This window comes from Gossypium arboreum, chromosome 12, assembly GCF_025698485.1.
Source record: "Gossypium arboreum isolate Shixiya-1 chromosome 12, ASM2569848v2, whole genome shotgun sequence".
NCBI classification, from domain to species: domain Eukaryota; kingdom Viridiplantae; phylum Streptophyta; class Magnoliopsida; order Malvales; family Malvaceae; genus Gossypium; species Gossypium arboreum.
In genome coordinates this window covers 86,675,342-86,696,643 of record NC_069081.1, presented here as the reverse complement: position 1 = coordinate 86,696,643, position 21,302 = coordinate 86,675,342, and the positions used below count along the sequence as shown (strand labels likewise).

Below are 21,302 nucleotides of genomic sequence, written 5' to 3'. Positions count from 1 at the left end.
CCACGTTTCGGGTTCAAAGAAATCCGTCAACCTTTAATATTTTATTTTAATAATAGGTCAAATTCTAATTTTGGTTCTTATATTATATTAAATTTTGGATTTAGTTCCTATACTTTAATTTATTGATACTTTTACAAGGTTAGTAATTAATCTAAATTGTAAAAATTGTTAGTTACTAAAGCATTAATATTTGGGATTACCTACTAAAAATAAGAATAAGAAAATAAAATTATTTTAATTAAATCTTATATAATGACTTGATTAAGGGTTTTGCCTCGTTATTGAAATTTATCCAAAAAAATTATGTTAATTAAAGATAATTGTTTTTCTTTTCAAATAATAGTATACTAGAAACTCCAAAATTAGAACTTAACCTCTATTTTAAATTTGTCCCCAAATCAGCTCGAACGATCCAGAACAATATCTAGGTTTACCTAATTTGGTGGGTAGAAAGAGGAAAGAGGAAAGCCTGAAGCATAGGTTACAGCAACAAATAGATAATTGGAGTATAAAACATCTTTCGCAGGGAGGAAAGGAGGTTTTTATTAAGGCAGTCCTTCAATCTATTCCAGCTTACTCAATGCAGATATTGTTAAAAAAAATCAAGCAGATCCCTTTGACAAGGACAGAGCACGACGATTTCCAATTATGGGGGGAACCATCTGGAATTTTCTCTATTAGGAGCGCCTACAAACTATTACAACAGACTACACTGGATCCTAGTAGTTATAATTTAGGGGCCGAGAATAAAAAATTTTACAGGAAATTATGGAATCTACATATTCCTTCAAAGATCAAAATTACAGTTTGGAAAGTTGCCTGGAACTATATTCCTACTTTTGCGAATCTTAAAACTAAACGAGTAGTCGTTGAAACTCATTGTCCCAGGTGTCGTCTTACTGAAGAAGACAGTTTCCACATTTTCTGGTAGTGCCCTACAACAAAGGAAGTATGGAGAAATTTACAGTGTTCTTGGGTGCTTAATAGCAACAGTGAAGGCATATGGGAGTGGCTTACCTGGGTTTTCAACAAGGGGACAAGTGAACAGTGTCGTCGTTTCTGCCGTGGGTTATGGATTATCTGGACAAGTCGAAATAAACTCCTTTATGAAAATAGAAACACAACAAGCACTGAAATTTCCAATCAAATAGTTAGCTACGTTTCAGAGTTGTAAGGAGTAGAGAAAAAACTTAGCTTAGATTCTGATAGAGTTCTTTAACAGGTTGATCAGAGAACGTGCCCAGTTATTTATTTTGATGCAGCTTTTGACCAGCAGTCTTTCAGATCAGCTACGGGGTTAATAGTCCAAGCGATGGATGGGGAAATATTGGCTTACAAATCGGTACTCCATGTCGACGTTGCATCACCGTTTGCGGCGGAGGCTCTTGCAGGTTTAGAGGTAATAAGGTTAAGTATTTCCATGGGCCTAACTACATGCATTATCTTGGGTGACTCTAGAACAGTTATTAAAAAATGCCAGAGTACATATTATGATAGATCGATCGTCGGAGCAGTCATCAGAGATATCCAAAATTTAAAAATACATTTTCAAAATATGGATTTTCATTTCATTCCAAAATCAGAAAATCTCTTTGCTTATACTTTTGCTAGATAAGTATTAGAGAGAAATGAAAGTCATTACCTGGAGGGCAGCATCCCAGAGAGTGTTCGAAGAGCAGTGGAGAGGAAAAAGCAAAGAGAACCAGATTAGAGTAAAAGAAATGGCTCTTCTGAAAACGTGTAGCTGAAGATTAAAGATTTGATGAGATTTGAGCTTATCTACTATTTCCAATGGTTGTGACGGTTCAGATGACAAGACGTGACTTTAAAAGGGCAGTTGTTGCTGTCGACTGGTATTAGTATGAGTAGGTTTTATTTTTTTTAACTAGTTTTATTTCTTTCTCTATTTATGGGCCTTTTTGTTTTTGCCTGATTTCTGTTTTATTGGACCTGTTTATTTTGGATCCAAGTCCAAGATGTAGGAGTTTCTGATTACTGTTATTGTTTTTTTTTTTAATAAAGAGATAAAACCAGTCGATTTCATCAAAAAAAAATTTGTCCCCAAATTTAGGGCCAGGCTAACGACTTTTTTAGTACTAAGAGTTTTAGTTGGGCTTATTAACCAGTAATCATTTGATGGTTCGGTCGGTGGGTTGTTAGGTCCAAGCAAATTAGCAAATTTCATTAACAGAGAGCGGGCTTAATCTAGTTTAATATATACAGAAATATTTAAACTTAAAAATTTATATCTATTCGGTATCAAAATTCAAAAATTATATTAAAATATGAGATTTTTACATGTCATCATGATATTGATAGTAACGCCTCATTACTATAGTTTACGAAATCAGGGGTTGGAAATTCGGGGGCTGAAATTTCGGGGTTGAAGGAGGTTGCTTTTAAACAATGAGATTTTATCAAGAAATTAAAAGAGAGCAGGCCTGGGGGTAATTATGGGCAGCGGACTAAAGAAAAAAAGGGTAAGGAAATAGTGGGCCAGAGCAGTTGTATTGGGCTGAAAGATAAGGCTAGTGGGCTAGTCTATTTGGAAGTTGAACAAGGAAAAGCTGGACAAGGCCGGACGCATGGGGATTTAATTTTAGAAAATAATATGGGCTTCAATTCGGACGGGTCACAACCAATTTCGACTGGCAAGTTGATTTTAAATGATTCAGGACACTTAGACCATATTGTGCAGTCGGGCCTCACACTGATTTCACAAAACAAAAACTCCTCTCTGCATATTAATCCTACATTCGAAGGACCTATTGAGTCAGAGGTGGTTTTAAATTTTAACGTGTTGGATCCCAAAAGACATTCGGCTGTAATTTTTAAAGGAAATTCAAATCACAATTCCATAGTTACAGAGTCGAATAATAGACCAAGTGACTCTAATATCTTGGCTGTTCTTTCAAAAGGACATGGACTTGATAATAAAAAAGGAAGAGGGCATAGTGGTAGAGCGCTAATAAGACAATTCGTGGACGAGGGGACGTTTTAAAATTGCTGGAAATTCGCGTGCCTCACTCCATGATGCTATGAATTCCATGGCAAAACTTATTGGTGAGTAAGTGGAGACCTTTACTGATACGGTCAGTACCAACGATGAGGGATATAAAGCTTCCATTGGCCTTTGAAAGGTTAGTCCTCTTACTTTTAATTTATTATCTATGAATTTTACTATTTTTTTCTTGGAATTGTCAGGGTTGTACTAGTTTGAAGTTTATTCGGGTTTTTCATGAATACAATCAGGAACATAAACCCGATTTGATCAGCCTTATTGAAACAAGGGTCAGTAGGGGAAAAGCTGATTTGATTATTGCGAAGCTTGGTTTTCATTACTCACAACTAGTAGAGGCAGTGGGCTTTTCAGGTGGTATTTGGATTGGTTGGAAAGAATCTGTTGGAGTAAAGGTTCTAAAAAACCATTTGCAATTTGTGTTAGTCAGAATTACCGGTACCTCATTTAGACAACCTCTTTTGGTTACTTTTGTGTATGCTAGCCCGAATCAGAATAAACGGAGAATTTTATGGGAGGCTTTACAAAAAACTATTCTAATGGATGGGTCTCCTTGGATGGCGATTGGTGACTTTAATGCCATTATTTCTCCTTCTGAAAAGAAAGGGGCCGGACTCTGGGGAAAATGTACCCTTTTTTTGGTGAGCTTATGGATTCCGCATTGTTGCAAGACTTAGGCTTTAGAGGACCGCAATTCACTTGGCAGAGAGGGGGGATTATGGAGCTTCTGGATAGGGCTACTTGTAACAGCCCTTGGTGTACTCTTTTTCCTAATTCTCTAGTGACACACTTACCACAACTTAAATCGGACCATAGACGCCTCAAACTATCTTTGATGTCTAATTTTCTTTCCTCACAAGGGAGACCGTTTAGGTTTTTAGCTGGTTGGGTTGAACATCCAGCTTTCTCGAGTTTCATTAAAGAAAATTGGTGGCTTTCTACTAATATGGCGATGATTTACTCCGAGTTTACTACTCAAGTCAAAAGATGGAATAAAGATGTGGACAGTCATATTCCTACTCGCAAGAAGTTTCTGACTAAGAAACTTCATAACATCGAGATCAAGCGCAATAGATTCAATTCGGCTTATCTCTACCAAGTTAAGATGGAAGTTGGAGAAGATTTGGAAAATGTGTTGCATCATAAGGAAATCCTTTAGCGTCAGAAAGCTCGTTGTGATTGGTTAGTCTTGGGAGATCGCAATGCAAAATTTTTTCACACACTTACTTTGAGAAGAAGGAAGCAGAATCAAATTACTGCTTTAAAAAATGATCTGGGGGAATGGATCATGGATGAAGAGCAGCTAAAAACTGAAGCGGTCAATTTCTTTAAAGTATTGTATGGCGAACACTCAGGCCCGATGAATGGTTTACCCACAAGCGCCTTCCCCTCCCTCACTGACAAGGATTTTAACTTCCTTAATAATCCAGGTTTGGATGAGGAAATCAAAGTTGCTTTGTTTGATATGGCACCTTTGAAAGCTCCAAAAAGTGATGGTTTTCACGCACTTTTCTACCAAAGTCAGTGGGACCACGTTGGCGCCTCCGTTTGTAGTTGGGCTAAGGGTATTTTTTCTGGTAAAAGCATCGATTCGGAGTTAAATAATTTGCTTATTGTTCTTTTGCATAAAAGCCAATATCCAGAAAGCTTCACCTAGTTTTGACAAATCAGTTTGTGCTTTGTTCTTTATAAACTAATTATGAAGATTATTGCTAATCGTTTTAAAGTGGTTTTCCCTAAGCTCATAGCTCCTGAGCAAACTGGTTTTTTAGCAGGACGAAATATCACTGATAATATTGTCATTGCTCAAGAGGTTATTCACTTTGTGATGAGTAAGCAAAAAAATAGGAGGTGGATGGCCATCAAAATAGATCTGGAAAAAACTTATGATCGAGTGCGCTGGGATTTTATTGACTCGTCGCTTCAAGCTGTAGATATTCCTAATTTTTTACTTAATGTTATTATGTCTGCAATTTCTAGCTCTACTATGCAGGTGTTTTGGAACGGGGTTCCAACACCAAAGTTTAGACCAGCCAGAGGCGTACGACAAGGTTGTTATTTATCTCCGTACTTATTCATTTTGTGCATGGAGTGGTTGAGTCACAATATTCGTGCTGCTATTGGTGTTGGTAATTGGACTCCTATTCGGCTGGCTCGCAATGGTCCACCGCTTTCTCATCTTTTCTTTACAAATGATTTGATTCTCTTCGGTCATACTGAGGAACATCAGGCTCAGATCATTAAGAATATTCTTAATGATTTTTGTAGCTACTCGGGTCATAGAATCAATATGAGAAAGACGAATATTTTTTTCTCCAAAGGTGTGGACAGCAATTTAAGGAGGCGTATTAGCAATTTTTTTGGTTTTTAGGAAGTAGACGACTTAGGGCTTTACTTAGGTGTACCCCTCTTCCACGAAAGGGTTACTAATAATACACTACGTTTTGTAGTTGATAAGGTGCATAGCAAGCTATCTAATTGGGACGCAAGGCAACTTTCCATGGCAGGTAGGGTGACTTTAGCTCAATCTGTCCTTCTGCCGATCCCAAGTTACTTTATGCAGACAATGATGGTTCCTAAAGGTCTATGTGACGAGATCGAACGTATTGTAAGAAAATTCGTTTGGGGATCCACTAATGGCAACGCGAAGGTAGCTTTGGTTAGTTGGGACTCAGTGTGCCAACCGAAAGCTCATGGGGGCCTTGGTCTGAGACATTTGGAAGATCATAACACTTCTTTCATGATAAAGATGGGTTTTAATATTGTTTACAATATCAATGCTCTGTGGGTTCAGGTTATTCGATCAAAGTACGGAATCCTTAGTAGTTTACCCGATAATGTTTCAATGGGGCGTTGTTCTATTCTATGGAGATCCATTGCTAAGGTATGGCCCCTTATCTATGAAAATCTCCTGTGGTCCGTTGGAGATGGTAAAAGTATTCAATGTTGGAGAGATCCTTGGATCCCAAATTGAGGTCCCTTATTATCTTATATTCCATGCTTTTTTAACTTTAATATAGATTGTAGGCTTAGTAATATGCTTGCAAGTAATGGATCGTGGAATTTAGACCTTTTTCGTTTGTGGATTCTAGAAGAAATCGTTAATAAAATTGTTGGAATTCCACCACCGCACCCTTCTTTGGGACCTGATAAAATCGTGTGGGGAGCTACCTCGACAGGTTTATTCTCTATCAAAAGTGCCTATGAGAAGATCCGAGATGGTACATTGAATCCTAAAGAACATATTTGAAAGATACCTTGCAGTTTTAATGGTCCCCAGCGAATCCGTTACTTTTTATGGCTCGCCTCAAGCATCGCCTCCTTACGAACGCCGAAAGGACAAAGAGAGACATTGGAAACAACAGCGCTTGTGGATTTTGTGGACACGAATGCGAGGATGTTCTACACGTATTTTGAGACTGTTCTGCAACTAGAATCATCTGGGATAATATTATCCCAGAAGAAAAACGATCCAGATTCTATAATGGTTCCCTTCAAAATTGGATGACAATTAATCTTAAAAATCATTTCTCTATTTTTCTTGATGGAGTGGACTGGTCGTGCTTTTTTGGGATTATCGCTTGGCGCATCTGGAAAAACCGCAACTATTTTATTTTTCAAGATTTTTCTTAGAGTTATGAGGAGATTCTTAAAGTTTCTTACAGTTGGGCAAAACAATATTCATTAGCTTCAAAAATAGCTCATCACAAGGCGCATTGTTACTTACACATTTCGCATACAGGCAGCAGTTGGGTAAATTTGAAATCTGATGGTTCAATTAGACTTGATGATGGCTTTGCAGTTGCTGGAGGGTTTGTGTGTGATCATAATGATGAGTGGATCATGGGTTATTGTAGATATTTGGGTAATTGCACAGTGGTCGAGGCTGAGCTTTGGGGGATCTTAGATGGCTTAAATCTTATTTTGGATAGAAGTTTCGGAAGGTTTGTTATCCAAACTGATAGTATTGAAGCTACTAATGCTATTCAATAAGGTTATTCAGGGACTTCTAATTCTGCTCTCGTCAGAAGAATCCATTTTATTTTTAAAACTCTAAAGCAGTGGAAGATTCAACATATTCCTCGAGAAGAAATAGCTTGGCCAAATCAGTTCGTTCTAGAAGGCTAGGTTTAAGATTAATTGAGGATCCTCCTATGTGGATTTAGTCTTTTGTAATCTTTTCTTTTCACCAAAAAAAATCAATTTAACTTATTTTTTGAGTTTCTTTATGCGTAATTTTTTATGTTAAAATATGTTATTAGGGTCTTATACCGTGCCTAAGTTACTTATTTACTCTTGTATTTTAATTTGGTAATTTTTAATTTTTTTATTTTTTAACTTTTAAAATTCTAGTTCCAGCAAAACGATAAGTTAATGAATTTAATAGTTCTTGTTTGAGTATGATTGAAATTTAAAATTTGAAAATTATAAAAATTAAAGATAATTAAATTTAGATGAGTGCTATAATATAATGTTTTACCTTACCTTTTTATCTGTTAGTGTCACCACTATTATACTAATCACAATGCATATCCAATCTAAATCTATAACTGAATACTAATAGCACCATTTAACTTTTTAATTACATTCTCTTAAATCAATATATTTGGAGTATCTCATATTTATCTGTAACCGAAAATACATACAAATTAGAATCCACTGAAGTTATAAAAACCCCATTTTTTACCATAAAACAATACTATTTTTATTTATATATAAATTAAAAAATATTATTGTGCGCTTAATAAATGCATCCAATGAATCATTTTAATATATGGTTTTATCTCAACCCTTAAATGTCAAAGCCTCATGACACCTGTGAATTTTTTTGCCGAAAGTTGCCAATACAGAAAACATCAGCAATTTTCACTCTCTTTTTCTCTAAGAAGAAAAATAAATTATTAATAAATTTATGTTATAATGATTTTATTTTAAAATTAAAATATAATTATTATTTTATTCTCTTTATATATTAATTTTTTATAAAGTAATTTTAAATATTACGAATTTATAAATTAAAATTTAAATACTTTTTTTATATTCGTATTAAAATTAGATTTACTTAAATTTAATATATGATTTTTACTCATTAATGTGTATTAATCTATAATGTGAATTGTCACTTAAACTTATTAATTGAACTTTTTAATAAAAGAAAGTTAACATCTAGTTAAATAAAACTTTTAAATAATTTAATAATTTAAATAAAATAATTTAAAATAATTTAATATTTTTTAAAATTAAAAAAATAGTAATTGTTAAATTAATTTTTTTTAATCATATAAAACACAGTCAACAAAGAGACCAAAACCCAGAAAAAAGAAGCTAAAGCGGGGGCATCTTTATGTCCCTAAACTAAATTCTCTAATTCTAAAACAAATGAAAATCTCTCAAATTCCACAAATTTTGCAGTATTTTTATTTTATTTAAACTCTATAATTTAATTTCCCCTCATTGGATTCACCATTCCCAGTACCAAACCCTAGTTTTCTTCTTTTCTTTTCTCTGTAATTTTTTCCAAGAAGATTCTTCAATCATCTTATTTAAAGTTTTTTTTTTTTTTTTTGCTTTTGCCCCCCTCCCGTGTGTGATTTGAGGGGTTTAATATTTTGAGGATGGATATCGAGCAAAAACAAGCAGAGTTAATCGATCACTTTGTGAAGAAAGCGTCAGCTCAAGTTGGTTCAGCTATTGGCGCCGTAATTGTCGAAGCGACGTCGCATGCTTCACTCTTCGCCTTCTCCGAGATCCTTGCCGTGCCTACAGTCGCTGAGGTTAGAACCTGTTCCATTCTCTATTTATTTTTCCCTTAAATCTAAGAAATCAAGGCCGTAATTAGTTTATCCTTGTTGTATAAATAGTTTGCTTACTGTTCAGATACCGGCCATAGTAGCACCCTGTTTGGCTGATGAAGAAATTGAGTGAAAACCAAGGAAACTGACTTTTGAGATTGATATATTTGTACACTATTTTCCTGACCTGTACTTTGTTTTAGCTGTTTGAATTTTTATACATAGCAGAGGATACCTTCACGTAAATTAGGTTTGACATTTGAGGGATTCTTTTGTTTAATAATAATAATAATAATAATAATAATAATAATAATAAAATGAGAAGGAATTCTGGCAGAGTGGTTTACTGTTTTCCTATTATTTTCATTAATGATGATTGTTGGGGTTGTTCATTAGTCTATGATGTTCAAATTTGGCTTAGCTTTACCAGATTTATGGGGAATTTATGTATATAAATCATAAAAGCGGGTTGCACTGTCCTAGCAATTAAATGATTAGTCTTCTATTAGATTGTTGCTTTTTTCTATATATGTTGTTTTAGTTTTCTTGATGATCAATTCTTTTTTTCTTTTTTTGGTGTCATTTATTAGTTTCCTTATAATTATTTGAAATCAATGTACCTTTGCAGCTTGAAGGAACTGAAAACTCAGTTTACCTTGAGGTGCTTCGGGTGTTTGCACATGGCACATGGAGTGATTACAAGAGTAAGCTGGAACCTGAATTTAATACACTTATTTCCTTTTCGTACCATAAGTTTTTCTTTTGAGAAAATTTGAGGATTATTAGTAGTAAATATTTGTTGCTTCTGTGTGTGTGAAGACTTTTATTGAACAATAAGGAGTGTGAATGTGTGATTTTCCTTGGTGGTTGAATTTAAACATGAAAAGTGGTCAGTTAGAGATGTTTTGCCTCTTGTAAATGTTAAGGATTTAACTTTTGTTTTTTCTTGTGGCAACTTTCTGTGAAATTCATGATAATTGTGAATATAGAGCTACTGAGAATAATCATAATATGTAAACTGTTGTTCGCTAATCTTGTTAAGGTAATTATTTACACTCATGTGATTATCCAAATGGAAATTTCAAGGACTGCTAATTTACAAGGCATTACATTTAAATATCAATTGTCGAGCTTAGTGATTTGGCTTTTTTTAACCCTTTCCATATTCTCTCTCTTCATTGTTGCTAGTATCTTGAGTCTAACAGTGTTTGTCTCTGATGTTTATTGTTCCAGGCACAGTAGGCATTAGGATTCCTTTTACCTAACTAAGCTACTTGATTTATTTCTCAGTTTTGATTGTTCTTATTTTTCTTCTACTCAACATAATGTGATTAACTTTAGCTGTTTAAACTGTATAACTAGGTAATAGTGGTAGTCTTCCTCAACTGCTCCCCGATCAAGTTCTCAAGCTAAAGCAATTGACTGTCCTTACACTTGCAGAGACAAACAAGGTATTCTCTGAGATATGAGGCATTTGCAGATCTAAATATGCTATTTTCTGGTCCTATTAGTGGTTATAGTATGTTTTGATATTCTTCAATCATGCCACTTTCATATAATTGACTTAATTACAGGATGGAACAAGTTCTCTAGAATCGCCTGCAAAATGTTTAATACTTTTTTTGTTCTGAATTCTGTTATTCTCCCTAATTGAATGAGATGTATGTGTATGTTCGTGAGAAATCTTTGCATGATAATTATTCTGCAAGTTTTTCATGTTGATTGCATCAAGTATGTTCACTTTTATAACATACCTCCTTCAGGTCCTACCATATGATCAACTAATGCTGGAGTTAGATGTCACAAATGTCCGTGAACTTGAAGATTTTATCATCAATGAATGCATATATGCGGTAGGTAGTTCCCTTGCATGATTCTTTATTCCTTTTTAATCCAGAAACTTACTCTGGAAGTCTGGATCAGCCTTGTGGATTTGATGCTTTGATTTCATTCAATACATGCCATGTGCTTTTTAAGAAGGAGGGTTGACTTTTAAGGGAAGCAAATTGTACCATTGTTAAACTGAAAGCATGCTGATTGTTCATTCTTTCTCTACCTTTTTGTTAGGGTATAGTCAGAGGAAAGCTGGATCAGCTGCGAAGATGTTTTGAGGTATGAGTCCTCACCTTTCAAAGCTTTTCTCTTTTCATTTGTTGCTTATTGAAGTTCCTAATATTTGTTGTGGAAGGTCCAATTTGCTGCTGGAAGGGATTTGAGGCCAGGACAACTTGGGAGCATGATACAAACACTATCAAACTGGTAAATCTCTGGTTCTAGTAAGGCATGCCATTAAGGTCTCTGTTCATGCTGAAGTCTTTATTGATACTTTTTACTGTCTTATGTTATATTTGCTTTTGGCTTTGTCAAATGGAGCTAGCTAGTTTAAGTAGGCTTGATGGCAATGCAATGTTAAATTTGATCAATATCATCTTATATATCTAACATCTGTCCATGGATGAGAACCTAGGTTGGGCACATCAGACAACTTACTCATCTCAATTCAAGAGAAGATAAAATGGGCTGATACAATGAGCGAGTTGGACAAGAAGCAGCGGAAGGAGGTCGAAGATAAGGTGGAAGAAGTAAAGAAGTCAGTTGCCGTCAAGGTCGGTTGAATCTAGTTTTCCTGTTTGCGTTTTTGCTGTAATTCATTGTTGGACTATTAAAAAGCATGGTCCCCTTAAATATTGATATATATATATGAGGAGGGGGTGATGCTAGGAAAGCGAGTCCTTTTAATTCTTGCAAATATGCATATATAATTACATAGCATGCCATGAACTTCACTCATTCAATATCAAGATATGTTGGTCGATATGGCTTACTTACGTTGTGGCAGAAGTTACACACTGTAAGCAGGCCGACCTTGACTTTCGAGGGATTGAAGAGATCTACTCTGAACCTGGTGGAGTGATGGACTATGAAGAAGACCGAATCCGACCCAAGAGGTGATTTCTTTTTTTACTCTCTTTCTATATTCTCAAATCCGATCTTTACTGTCTTTAATGTTGTAGATAATTTGGTTAGGATGACTTGTAAAATAGGGTTAATATACCATTGGGTTAAATCACTTTTTGAGGCATGAACTTGGCAATTTTCCCCATATTTGGGCCTGAATTTCTTTTTTTCCAAGTTAAGCCCTAAATTAGGCTATTGTTTTCATATGGGGGCTTGAACTTTTTCTTTGGTCCAAGTTAGTCCTTGAAATGTGGGAACAATTGCCAAGTTCAAGGACTAACTTGGACAAAAAAAAGGTTCAAGCCCCAATGTGGGAACAGTTGCCTAGTTTAGCCCCAATGTGGGAACAATTGCCAAATTCAAGGCCTAACTTGAACAAAAAAAAAAAATCCAGGCCCCAATGTGGGAAAAGTTGCTAAGTTTAGGCCCCAAATAGTGATTTAACCTTATGCCATTTGTTACTTGAGTTTGGCTTCAAGGTTCAATTTGATACCAAGTTTTTTGGGTTCCCAATTTGGGACTTGAGTTTGTCTTCAATTTTCAATTTGGTACCCAAACCAAATGATATCATATGGTACAATGAATGTCTAACACATGTTCTCTAGTAAAAAATTATAGGTGCTTAATTGGGATAGAAAAAAATCAGGTGCCAAATTGAACATTGAAGCCAAATTCAGGTACTTAAATGGTATAAACAAAAACTCGAAATATCAAATTGAAAAAACTCAAGTACCAAACTGAACATTAAATAGTACATTAACCCTGTAAAATATGACAACAAACTGACTTGCATCTTATTGATATGGGCAAATTTACAGGAGACGGCATCCATTAGTCTGAAGATAGGGCATGAAACTGATCGGATGGGTGTTTAAAGTGACCAAACCAGATTTTTGTTCAGGACATTCCAGCAACAGATGATTCTCTGCATTTGGGACAGCTGCTTTGGTTTTTTAGTGAATGTGTCATTGTTGCTTAAGAATTTGAGGATTGTGTTAAGCTTGTGTTGAACTCATTGTTAATTCGTATTGAGTTGGGAAAGAAGAAAGGGATCAAATCTGGTGGTGTGGCTAGAAACCTTTTAAACATTTAGATACCCAAAGATATACAATTTTAAACTAAATTTCTGATCGTCTTATATGAATCTATTTTTATTTTGCAAAACACGGGTTGAATTGTTTTGGATCGATGTTGGGTTGGTTTATGTATGGTATTAATATCTTGAATTAGCTAACATTAATGTTGTTTTTTTCTTTATTTTGAAAATTGTGTTATTCTTTTAATATTTAGTAATTTTTTATTTTTTTATTTACAACTTTAGATTTATAAACTTAATGTCTTTCCTAAAAATAATACAAAAAATTAATATATTTTTAATAATTACAATTATAGTATAATTTATTTTCTATATATGGTATAAATTATGCAATACATAAAAGATGTAACATCTCGATTCTCGACCCTATTATCGGGTTCGAGTCGCAAGGTGTCATATTCATTGTCGGAGCTATCATAATCGATTCAATGCCATCATGCATTTAATATAAGTGAATTATGTGCATTTAATATTACGGAAGCTCTTTTTTTAACTTGGGTATGAAATGAGATCAAATTGTAAAAATTTCAAAATATTAGGTTGATGTTGTGACGCAACATACTTAGTAGGTCTCGTCACAACGTTCAATACTTGGCGTCGCATTGTAGTATCGCAACTTGGTCTCGTTGCAACAACAAACGTTCGACATTGTGACATGACAAAGTTGTCATGCCACGGCACGACGCCTAGTATTGAACGCTACGACAAGGCCTACTCAGTATGTTGCGTCGCGACAAAGAACTCCTTGATGTGGTGACGTCAACACGATATTTTGAAATTTTTACAATTTGGTCTCATTTCGAATCCAGGTTAGAAAAAGAGCTTTGGTAAGCTTGTATAAGACCCGAAATAGATAACATATTGTAGTATACGCATAATTTACTTATATTAAATGTATAATGGCGTTGGATTGAGTATGATTGATTGTAGTTGCTCAGACAATGAACGTGGCACCTTGTGACATGGACTCAACGATAGGGTCGAGAGTCAAGGTGTTACAAAAGAAAAGAAAAATATATTATAAACTTAAAAATAAGTTGAATCCAGTATCAAGTTTAAACATGAGAGTCGAAGCTTGGTTTGTATTTTACAGTGGTATAATTTTTTTTTGTTTAAACTTATTTTTCGTATTTAATATTTTGTTTAAACTCTCTTGAATATCGAGATGTTTTTCAAGGCTGAACAAGTGCTGCGGTTCAAAGCCCGTGACCATTGCACAAATAGTGTCCCATGGAGGTCAATCTATTAAATGGGGCTCATTTGACCCACTTGAACTGATCTTATTCCCTTGGTGGCTTGGCGAAGCACTTATGGAAAGTTAGGACTACCTTGGTAAATATGGAAAGTAATCTGATAAGATTTGATTTTGTAATCTTAAAGGATTGAGTCAATCCCTTAAGAATCTCAATTATAGATAGGTTTTAATCTCAACTGTTAATGTAACCCAATTTGTACCATTAGTTTAGGGGGGAGCTCAACTATAAATAGAGGTTTTCCCCTTCATTTGTAATTAGGGGTGAGCAAAATCCGATTTGATTCAAAAAATTTGATAAAAAAATTCAAATTTTGAAATTAAACAATTCAACTTATTCAAGTTAATCAAGTTATTCAGATCAACTCGAAGAAAAAATCAAAATTTTCGGTTTAACTCGAATATGAATTACATAATTCGAGTTATCTGAAAACCTGAATAAGAAAAGGCAAAACTATATCTTTTTGATAAATGTTTACCCATTAAGTTAAAAGGCAAAACCATTATATTGTTTATGTAGTTAAATAATATTGTACTTTTTCTACTAATTAAATAATCGGTCCATATATGTAGTTAAACAATCTTGCACTTCTCGATCCATGTAAACATGACATTGAGTATAAATAATAGGATTTGTTAACTCGAGTCTAGTTGACTCAAAATTTTTTGGCTCGATTCGATTTGATTCAAAAAAAAATTTCAAATTGAGTTTGATTGTTAAAATAAGATTTGTGAACTCGACTAACTCGAAATTTTTTTACTCGTTTGACTTGACTCAATCGAGTGCTCACCCATATTTGTAATCATCCCATCCCTTCCCATTCTTTGTATTATTTCTAAAGTAATAGAATATTTTGAGAGCATTTATTTAAACACTTGGCATGTAACATCTCATATTCGACCTGATCATCGGGTCCAAGCTATAGAATGTCACATTCATTGTCGGAGCAACTATGATCGTTTATACTCAATTTGAGAACATTAAAACATTTAAATACAAGTATAAAATTTGTATAATAGGATATAGAATCATTATCGAGTCTCAATTAAGCTTACGAAAGCTTTTTTGCTAACCCAAGGTTGGATTAGATCCAAATTGTAAAGTTTGCAAAATGCCATGTTGGTGTCGCGACTACGGGAGCTCTTTGTTGCAACGTTGAAGGACTAGCATGCTATACTGTTCATAGTGCTTGAACCGTTTTGAGCTTACCTTTCTTTGAATTCGTACCAACCTAAGCCTCAGAACATTACAATCCACTAAACTCTATGTGACCTTAGCGTCTTCATTTACAAACCGAAACTTGTGGAAACTTATTGAAAATGAATAAGTTGATTTCTTTCATACATAGATACATCATGTCTTACTCTCTTATTGTGATAGAATAATGTGTAAAATTTGGTTTTCTTAAACTACCTCTACTTTTGTTTACTCTGTAATTTCTTGAACTAAAACAAATTACTCTCAAAACTATGAGTTTGCAATGCATCAATTTTAAGTAGTGCAATAACAAAACTTGGTACATAGTGTATGCCCATTCATCAATTGTCAAATAAATTCATTATTTAAGGGTCATCTCTTTTTGCATGTTTTGTGTGTTTGCCTAAGGACAAACAAAGACTTAAGTGTAGGGGAGTTTCATTTGCCGTAATTTGATATGTCAAATTAGGCTCATTGTGTCACTTAACGAGCTTTTTTTCTTAAGCAATTTAAATATTTTTTTAGCAGTTTAGCTTAATTTTAGTTTTTGCAATTAAGTAAGTGTGAATGCGTCCTTTTACTCATTTTGAGACCCAAATTGGCCAATTGTGCCATTAGGGACCCTAACAACTGATTGAGTGTTGTAGGAACGTGTTGGTGGTCGAATTCGAGCAAGAACATCACTAAAGGAAGGGGTATCAGAATATCAAAGCCTAAAAACCATGATAACCTAAACAATGCTGAAATGAAGAGAATGGAAACCACCTATAGTGGTATCGCGATATCCTCCTTGGGTATCACAATACCCAACACCTTAAGGATCCCCCACTTTGAAATTGCCGATGATATCACGACATCTATAACAGGGTATTGCGATATCGACATCTTGAGGAAACAAAAAAATGACACCATGGGTAGCCCTTTCCAATTGAAGCACCAATCAGAAAGAAATGTTCAAGGGCTTTTTGGTCAACAATTGTGGGTCAGAATTTGCTACTAAAATAACCAATTTTGGCCGAGGAGAGAGAATAAGAGCATTAGGCATAGTTTTAGATAGTTTTCTTTAGTTTTTCTCTTCATCTTTTCTAGGTTTTATCATTTTCTATCTTTTTCCATAGTTGTAGCTTCATTTTCTCTGTATTTGTTTCCATTTCCTAAGTTTGTTATTACTGTAGCTAGGGTTTATTTGCACCTTTAGTACCTCTTCTTTAGTTATAATGTCATTCAACTCTTTATGCTAATGCTCTTTCAGTTTCTTTTATTTTCATATGTTAAAAACTTCATCTTTAGTGTTCTTTGTTTATTATTTGGTTGTTAGAAACTTGTCTTTACTTTTCTTTTAAGTTTTTTAGGTTAAAAATCTGAACTTTCATTTTCTTGTTGACCTTGATGTTAATGGCTGCCATCTTCCTTATTTATTGTTTGTTCGTTTAGTTTTTATCATGAGTAACTAAACCTTAAGGGGGTTGATTGATGGAGATGTGGGTAAGCTAATTTTTTAGTAAGGGGCTAAAACGCAATAAATTGGACTAAATTGAACAAACCTAAAAACTTAGGATTGACGCCCCTAAGGGAAAATCTAGGCAAGTGAGACCGATAGGTAATCTTGTTGAGCATCTATTCGTTACTCCTAGGTTAGCCTGTAAGATCGAGAGATAAACTAGATTAACTTGTCTAATTTGGTAAATTTGAGATCGAGAGATAAACTAGATTAATTTGTCTAATTTGGTAAATTTGAGATCGAAAGGTAAAATGGAACCATTTTAGGAGTTTAAGCAATTTAGATCCCTGATTCAAAAATTGGTGAACCATATAAAAAATAATCAACCATCATTTTTTATTTACTTGTTAATTTTGTAACTTGCACACTTTATAATTTAGTCCTTTGTAGCTAGCTTGTTAATCAGTATAATTTCTCTTGACTTTATGGTTTCTCGTACTATAGTGTTTAGCGATTAGTTGGTTAGACTCTTTATTGTGCATGCTTGTAGCTAAAATCGGTTCAATTGTCGTCTCCTGTAGGTTCGATCCTCAGAGTACTCCGTACCTCGTTTTACAATTATATTACAACTGACTTGTCACACTTATAGACATCGCACATGGTTATTGATTAATTGTTGTATTTAGTGTTGATTTTTCTTGTAGTCTGCAAGGATGACGAGAAGCGGTCAAAGTGTTGGGAAATGTGTCCATATTGTAGTAAATATAATTATTTTATATTTATTTGAATTATAAATAAATAAATTTAATTTCACATTTCACTATTATGTCTTTTGTAATTTTTTATTTTATATTTTGCATGCATAGCAAAATTGTGACAAGCAAATATAAGCTCATTAATTGTCTAAGTTCAAACTGAAGATAAGTGGCATTCTAAGAATGTTTACATTACGAAAAAGACAACTTACTTCAGTAGATCATCTAAATAAGTCCGTAATCCAATAAAAGAATCGAAGTAAGCATTTGATTCAAATACTGAGAAGGGTTATTATGTTATCTATAATTCCAATTAGAAAGATGACTAGTCTTGGCTATCAGAGCAGTTGACTCCACGAGTAAAGACATAGATGTACTCATTGGTAGAATGATATATTGGACTGGACCCAAGATGAATTAATTTTTTAATCCATTTGTGAATTAATTCACTTGTGACGTTCATAGTGTGATTTACTAAATTCTGAGTTACTCACTGACCATGCATATGCAACTCATGTGCTTTGATATAAGTGGAGGCTTATGCTCTAAAGATGATCGAGCCTATAGCCGGTATTTTGTCTACATGACTTCTGTATGACATTGCTTTACTAGCAACAGCGGAATTCATAGCTCAATTAAAGAGTTAATGATATCATCTCATTGTCATTGTGTGGATTGATAAATATAGAACGTGGCCACCGGTTGCTAGTTCTTGAACGAGCATTTATCACAGTCATTTGTTGACAGTGATCATATTTGTAACACCCCTAACCCGTATCCGATGCCAGAATAGAGTTATGAGGCAATACTAGACAATACATCTCATTCACATATATTTATACAATCATAAACAAAACTCATTCACAGTGTTCCTTACGAGGCCCTACAAGACCTTAAAACATGTTTAAGAGTGGTTTGGGACTAAACCGATCGCATATAAAAATTTCCAAACACTTAGAAAAATTTCATAAAATCATAGGTCACACGCCCGTGTGAACCCGACACGCCCGTGGCGCAGGCCGTGTGAAAATAGGGCATACATACTGACTTGTACCACACAGCCGGAGACATTCCAATGTGTTTTGGCCGTGGTCGAAACTGACTTGGGTCACATGACTAACCACACGTCCGTGTGTCTAGCCCGTGCTCAAGACTGACTTAAATTCGTAGGGCTACCCCAGGGGACACATGGTCGTGTAACATAGCCGTGTGTCGCACACGGCTGAGACACACGCCCGTGTCTCTGCTCGTGTGGACAAAAATAGTCCATTTGGAAAACCAATTTGCCACCCTAAAATCATGCATACAAATCAACTTATTTGGTACCATTTCAAATCACTTATAAGCAACCAAAACCCATTAAAACATACACATAACATAACATATATAATTAACCATTTTAACTAATCAATTCCATATTCAAATTATACCAAATCATTATGCCAAAATCATCACAACTTGCATATATTCCCTATTTACTAATTCATCATAATATCATCTATTTCATATCACAAAACTCATCATATCATCATCTTAAACCAAATCGGTTCATAAAGCATTATATACATTACATATAACACTCACCAAACACATAATTCAAGCCAATTTAGATGGTTATACATACCACATTTACAAGCAAAATCTCATGGCTAATATCATGACTCAAAATATACCAAAATATCACTAGCCTATACATGCCATATACCATAAATACAAGGTTACCAAAATACCAACGAGATAATCGATAGTGTGATGACGTATTCCCGACGATCCCCAAGTCCGCACTAGCTTCAATAATCTATAAAACACAGACAAATAACACACAGTAAGCTTCAAAGCTTAGTAAGTTTATACCAAAAATACTCAATAGTTCATATTATCTAAATCATCAACTAATAAACACTTAATAGTTCTCATCTCTTCATTCAATTCTAATCCATAACCATTTATCATGTATATACCATTTCATCAAGCTTCGTACACATAGTATCAACTACCACATAGGTATTGTACGTACCTGTACTTTCCTGTATTTATTTATTTCATCCTCACCTTTTTGTTCAATACGTTAAATCGTTCGGAAATCTTTCAATACTTTAAGAACTCGCACACTTAGTGCATAAATGTTTAGCTGAAGCTATAACGATATCGCACACTTAGTGCCATCACATTGAACCGAAGCTATCTCGGTATCACACATTTAGTGCCACATAAACCAAAGCTATTTCAATTCACACACTAAGTGCTATATATAGCCGAAGCTATCTCAAAACGCACACTAAGTGCCAAACATCGTAGACTTATCATCGTACACAGTTGTAGTCACAAATATACAATTTATGCATTATTAAAGTATTGAAAACATAATTGTAACTTCATTTATCACGTACGAACTTACCTCGTACTCGGAATGGACGAATCGAATCGATTACTCTATAACCTTCGATTTTCCTCGATCTAAATCCGATTCCTTTCTTTCTCAATCTATATGAATTCAAAATTAACTCATTTAATCAAACATTTATTCATTTCAATCCAAAAACACATAATTAGGGCATTTTACACTTTAGCCCCTAAAAGTTCACATTTTGACATTTTAGTATTTATCTCATAAAATCACAAAATACGCATAATTTCACATTTCTCATGTTTAGTCGAATTTTCATATAGTCTCTAGCAGCCCAAAAATTTCATTTATTCACACATTTAACCTTAAATTTTCACATTTTCACAAATTAATCCCTAATATGCATTTTTACTCACAATCACTTTACAAAACATGAATATCAAGTACCAAGCTTTCATTATTCATCATCAAACATTCAAAAACTCAAGCATTCATCAATGGAAACTTTAAAAATCATCAAAAAATTCAAAAATTAGGGTACGGGCTAGCTAGTACTCAAAGCAACGATCACAAAAACATAAAAATCATCAAAAATTGATCAAAATACATACCTCAATTAAGCCACACAAGTGCCGAATGTTTTTGAGCATTCAAAACCCTATTTCTTTTCTCATTTTCGGCAATATAGATGGAAGATGATGAATGAAATGATTTTTGTTTAATTAATATTAACATATTAACCAATTTACAATTTTAACCTTAATTTAAACCATTTAAAAACATTCATTTTATGGCCATTTATGTCCATCTCCACTATCAATGGACTAATTACAACATAAGGACCTTTCATTTAATAAGCCATAGTAATTAGACACCTTTATCAAATAAAATGTAACTTTTGCATTTTACGCGATTTAGTCTTTTTCTCAAATTAACCACTTAAACGATAAAGTTAACATACTAAACTTTCACAGATATCTAATCTCATGCCATAAACATACAAAATAATATTAACATATTTTTTTTACTATGATTTGTGGTCTCGAAAGCACTGTTCTGACTAAGGTCTAAACCGGGCTGTTACAATATTAATCATTAAGAAGACACAATGGTGACAATGAGATAAAATAGGATTGTATTGAGTGAACGGATTTAACTTAAAAGAATCAAGGATATCATATGAGAGTAACACACATATGACGAGGTCATTGGACAAAGCAGTTGGATGAATTACTTCGTAAAGAGTGTACAATAAGGAGTTTTCAATCATGGTACTTCTTGTGGATTGACTATATGATTAAGTAATTGCGAATTATCGGAACGATACTTCTGGACATAATTGGAGTTACTAGAGCCTAATTGTATATATCCGATTGGTCCCTCCGCTAGCTTAACAAAAGCTCGATTGGACTGCATTGAATCAGAAAAAGATTTTACGACTTTG

The 21,302-nt window shown here is 34.1% G+C and overlaps 1 protein-coding gene and 1 long non-coding RNA gene across 3 annotated transcripts; one reads left to right on the top strand and one right to left on the bottom strand.

Annotated features, from left to right (window-relative positions):
- Positions 1-501: 501 nt before the first annotated feature.
- On the bottom strand, positions 502-1,858 carry LOC108482126 (uncharacterized). Its single transcript, XR_001870831.2, has 3 exons — positions 1,643-1,858; positions 1,018-1,384; positions 502-935 (listed from the first exon to the last, which is right to left on the bottom strand). It is a non-coding gene; the product is annotated as an uncharacterized LOC108482126 (long non-coding RNA).
- Positions 1,859-8,313: 6,455 nt separating this feature from the next.
- Positions 8,314-12,933, top strand: LOC108480313 (COP9 signalosome complex subunit 7-like). 2 transcript variants are annotated; one of them, XM_017783262.2, is made up of 9 exons: positions 8,314-8,793; positions 9,440-9,515; positions 10,174-10,262; positions 10,575-10,664; positions 10,879-10,923; positions 11,000-11,070; positions 11,279-11,417; positions 11,671-11,759; positions 12,588-12,933. In XM_017783262.2, the coding sequence occupies exons 1-9, from the start codon at positions 8,635-8,637 to the stop codon at positions 12,607-12,609; spliced, it is 780 nt and encodes a 259-aa protein (XP_017638751.1). In that variant the 5' UTR covers positions 8,314-8,634; the 3' UTR covers positions 12,610-12,933. The 2 variants fall into 2 exon arrangements, with proteins under 2 accessions (XP_017638751.1, XP_017638752.1); XM_017783263.2 differs by having other exon boundaries at positions 11,651-11,759.
- Positions 12,934-21,302: the final 8,369 nt, after the last annotated feature.

What these genes read in the sequence shown, in the direction of transcription:
- LOC108480313 (XM_017783262.2), top strand. Translation starts at nt 8,635, where the DNA reads ATGGATATCGAGCAAAAACAAGCAGAGTTAATCGATCACTTTGTGAAG. An exon ending in CACATGGAGTGATTACAAGA is followed by an intron (nt 9,516 to 10,173) that starts GTAAGCTGGAAC and finishes CTGTATAACTAG; the next exon opens with GTAATAGTGGTAGTCTTCCT. An exon ending in AGCTGCGAAGATGTTTTGAG is followed by an intron (nt 10,924 to 10,999) that starts GTATGAGTCCTC and finishes TTGTTGTGGAAG; the next exon opens with GTCCAATTTGCTGCTGGAAG.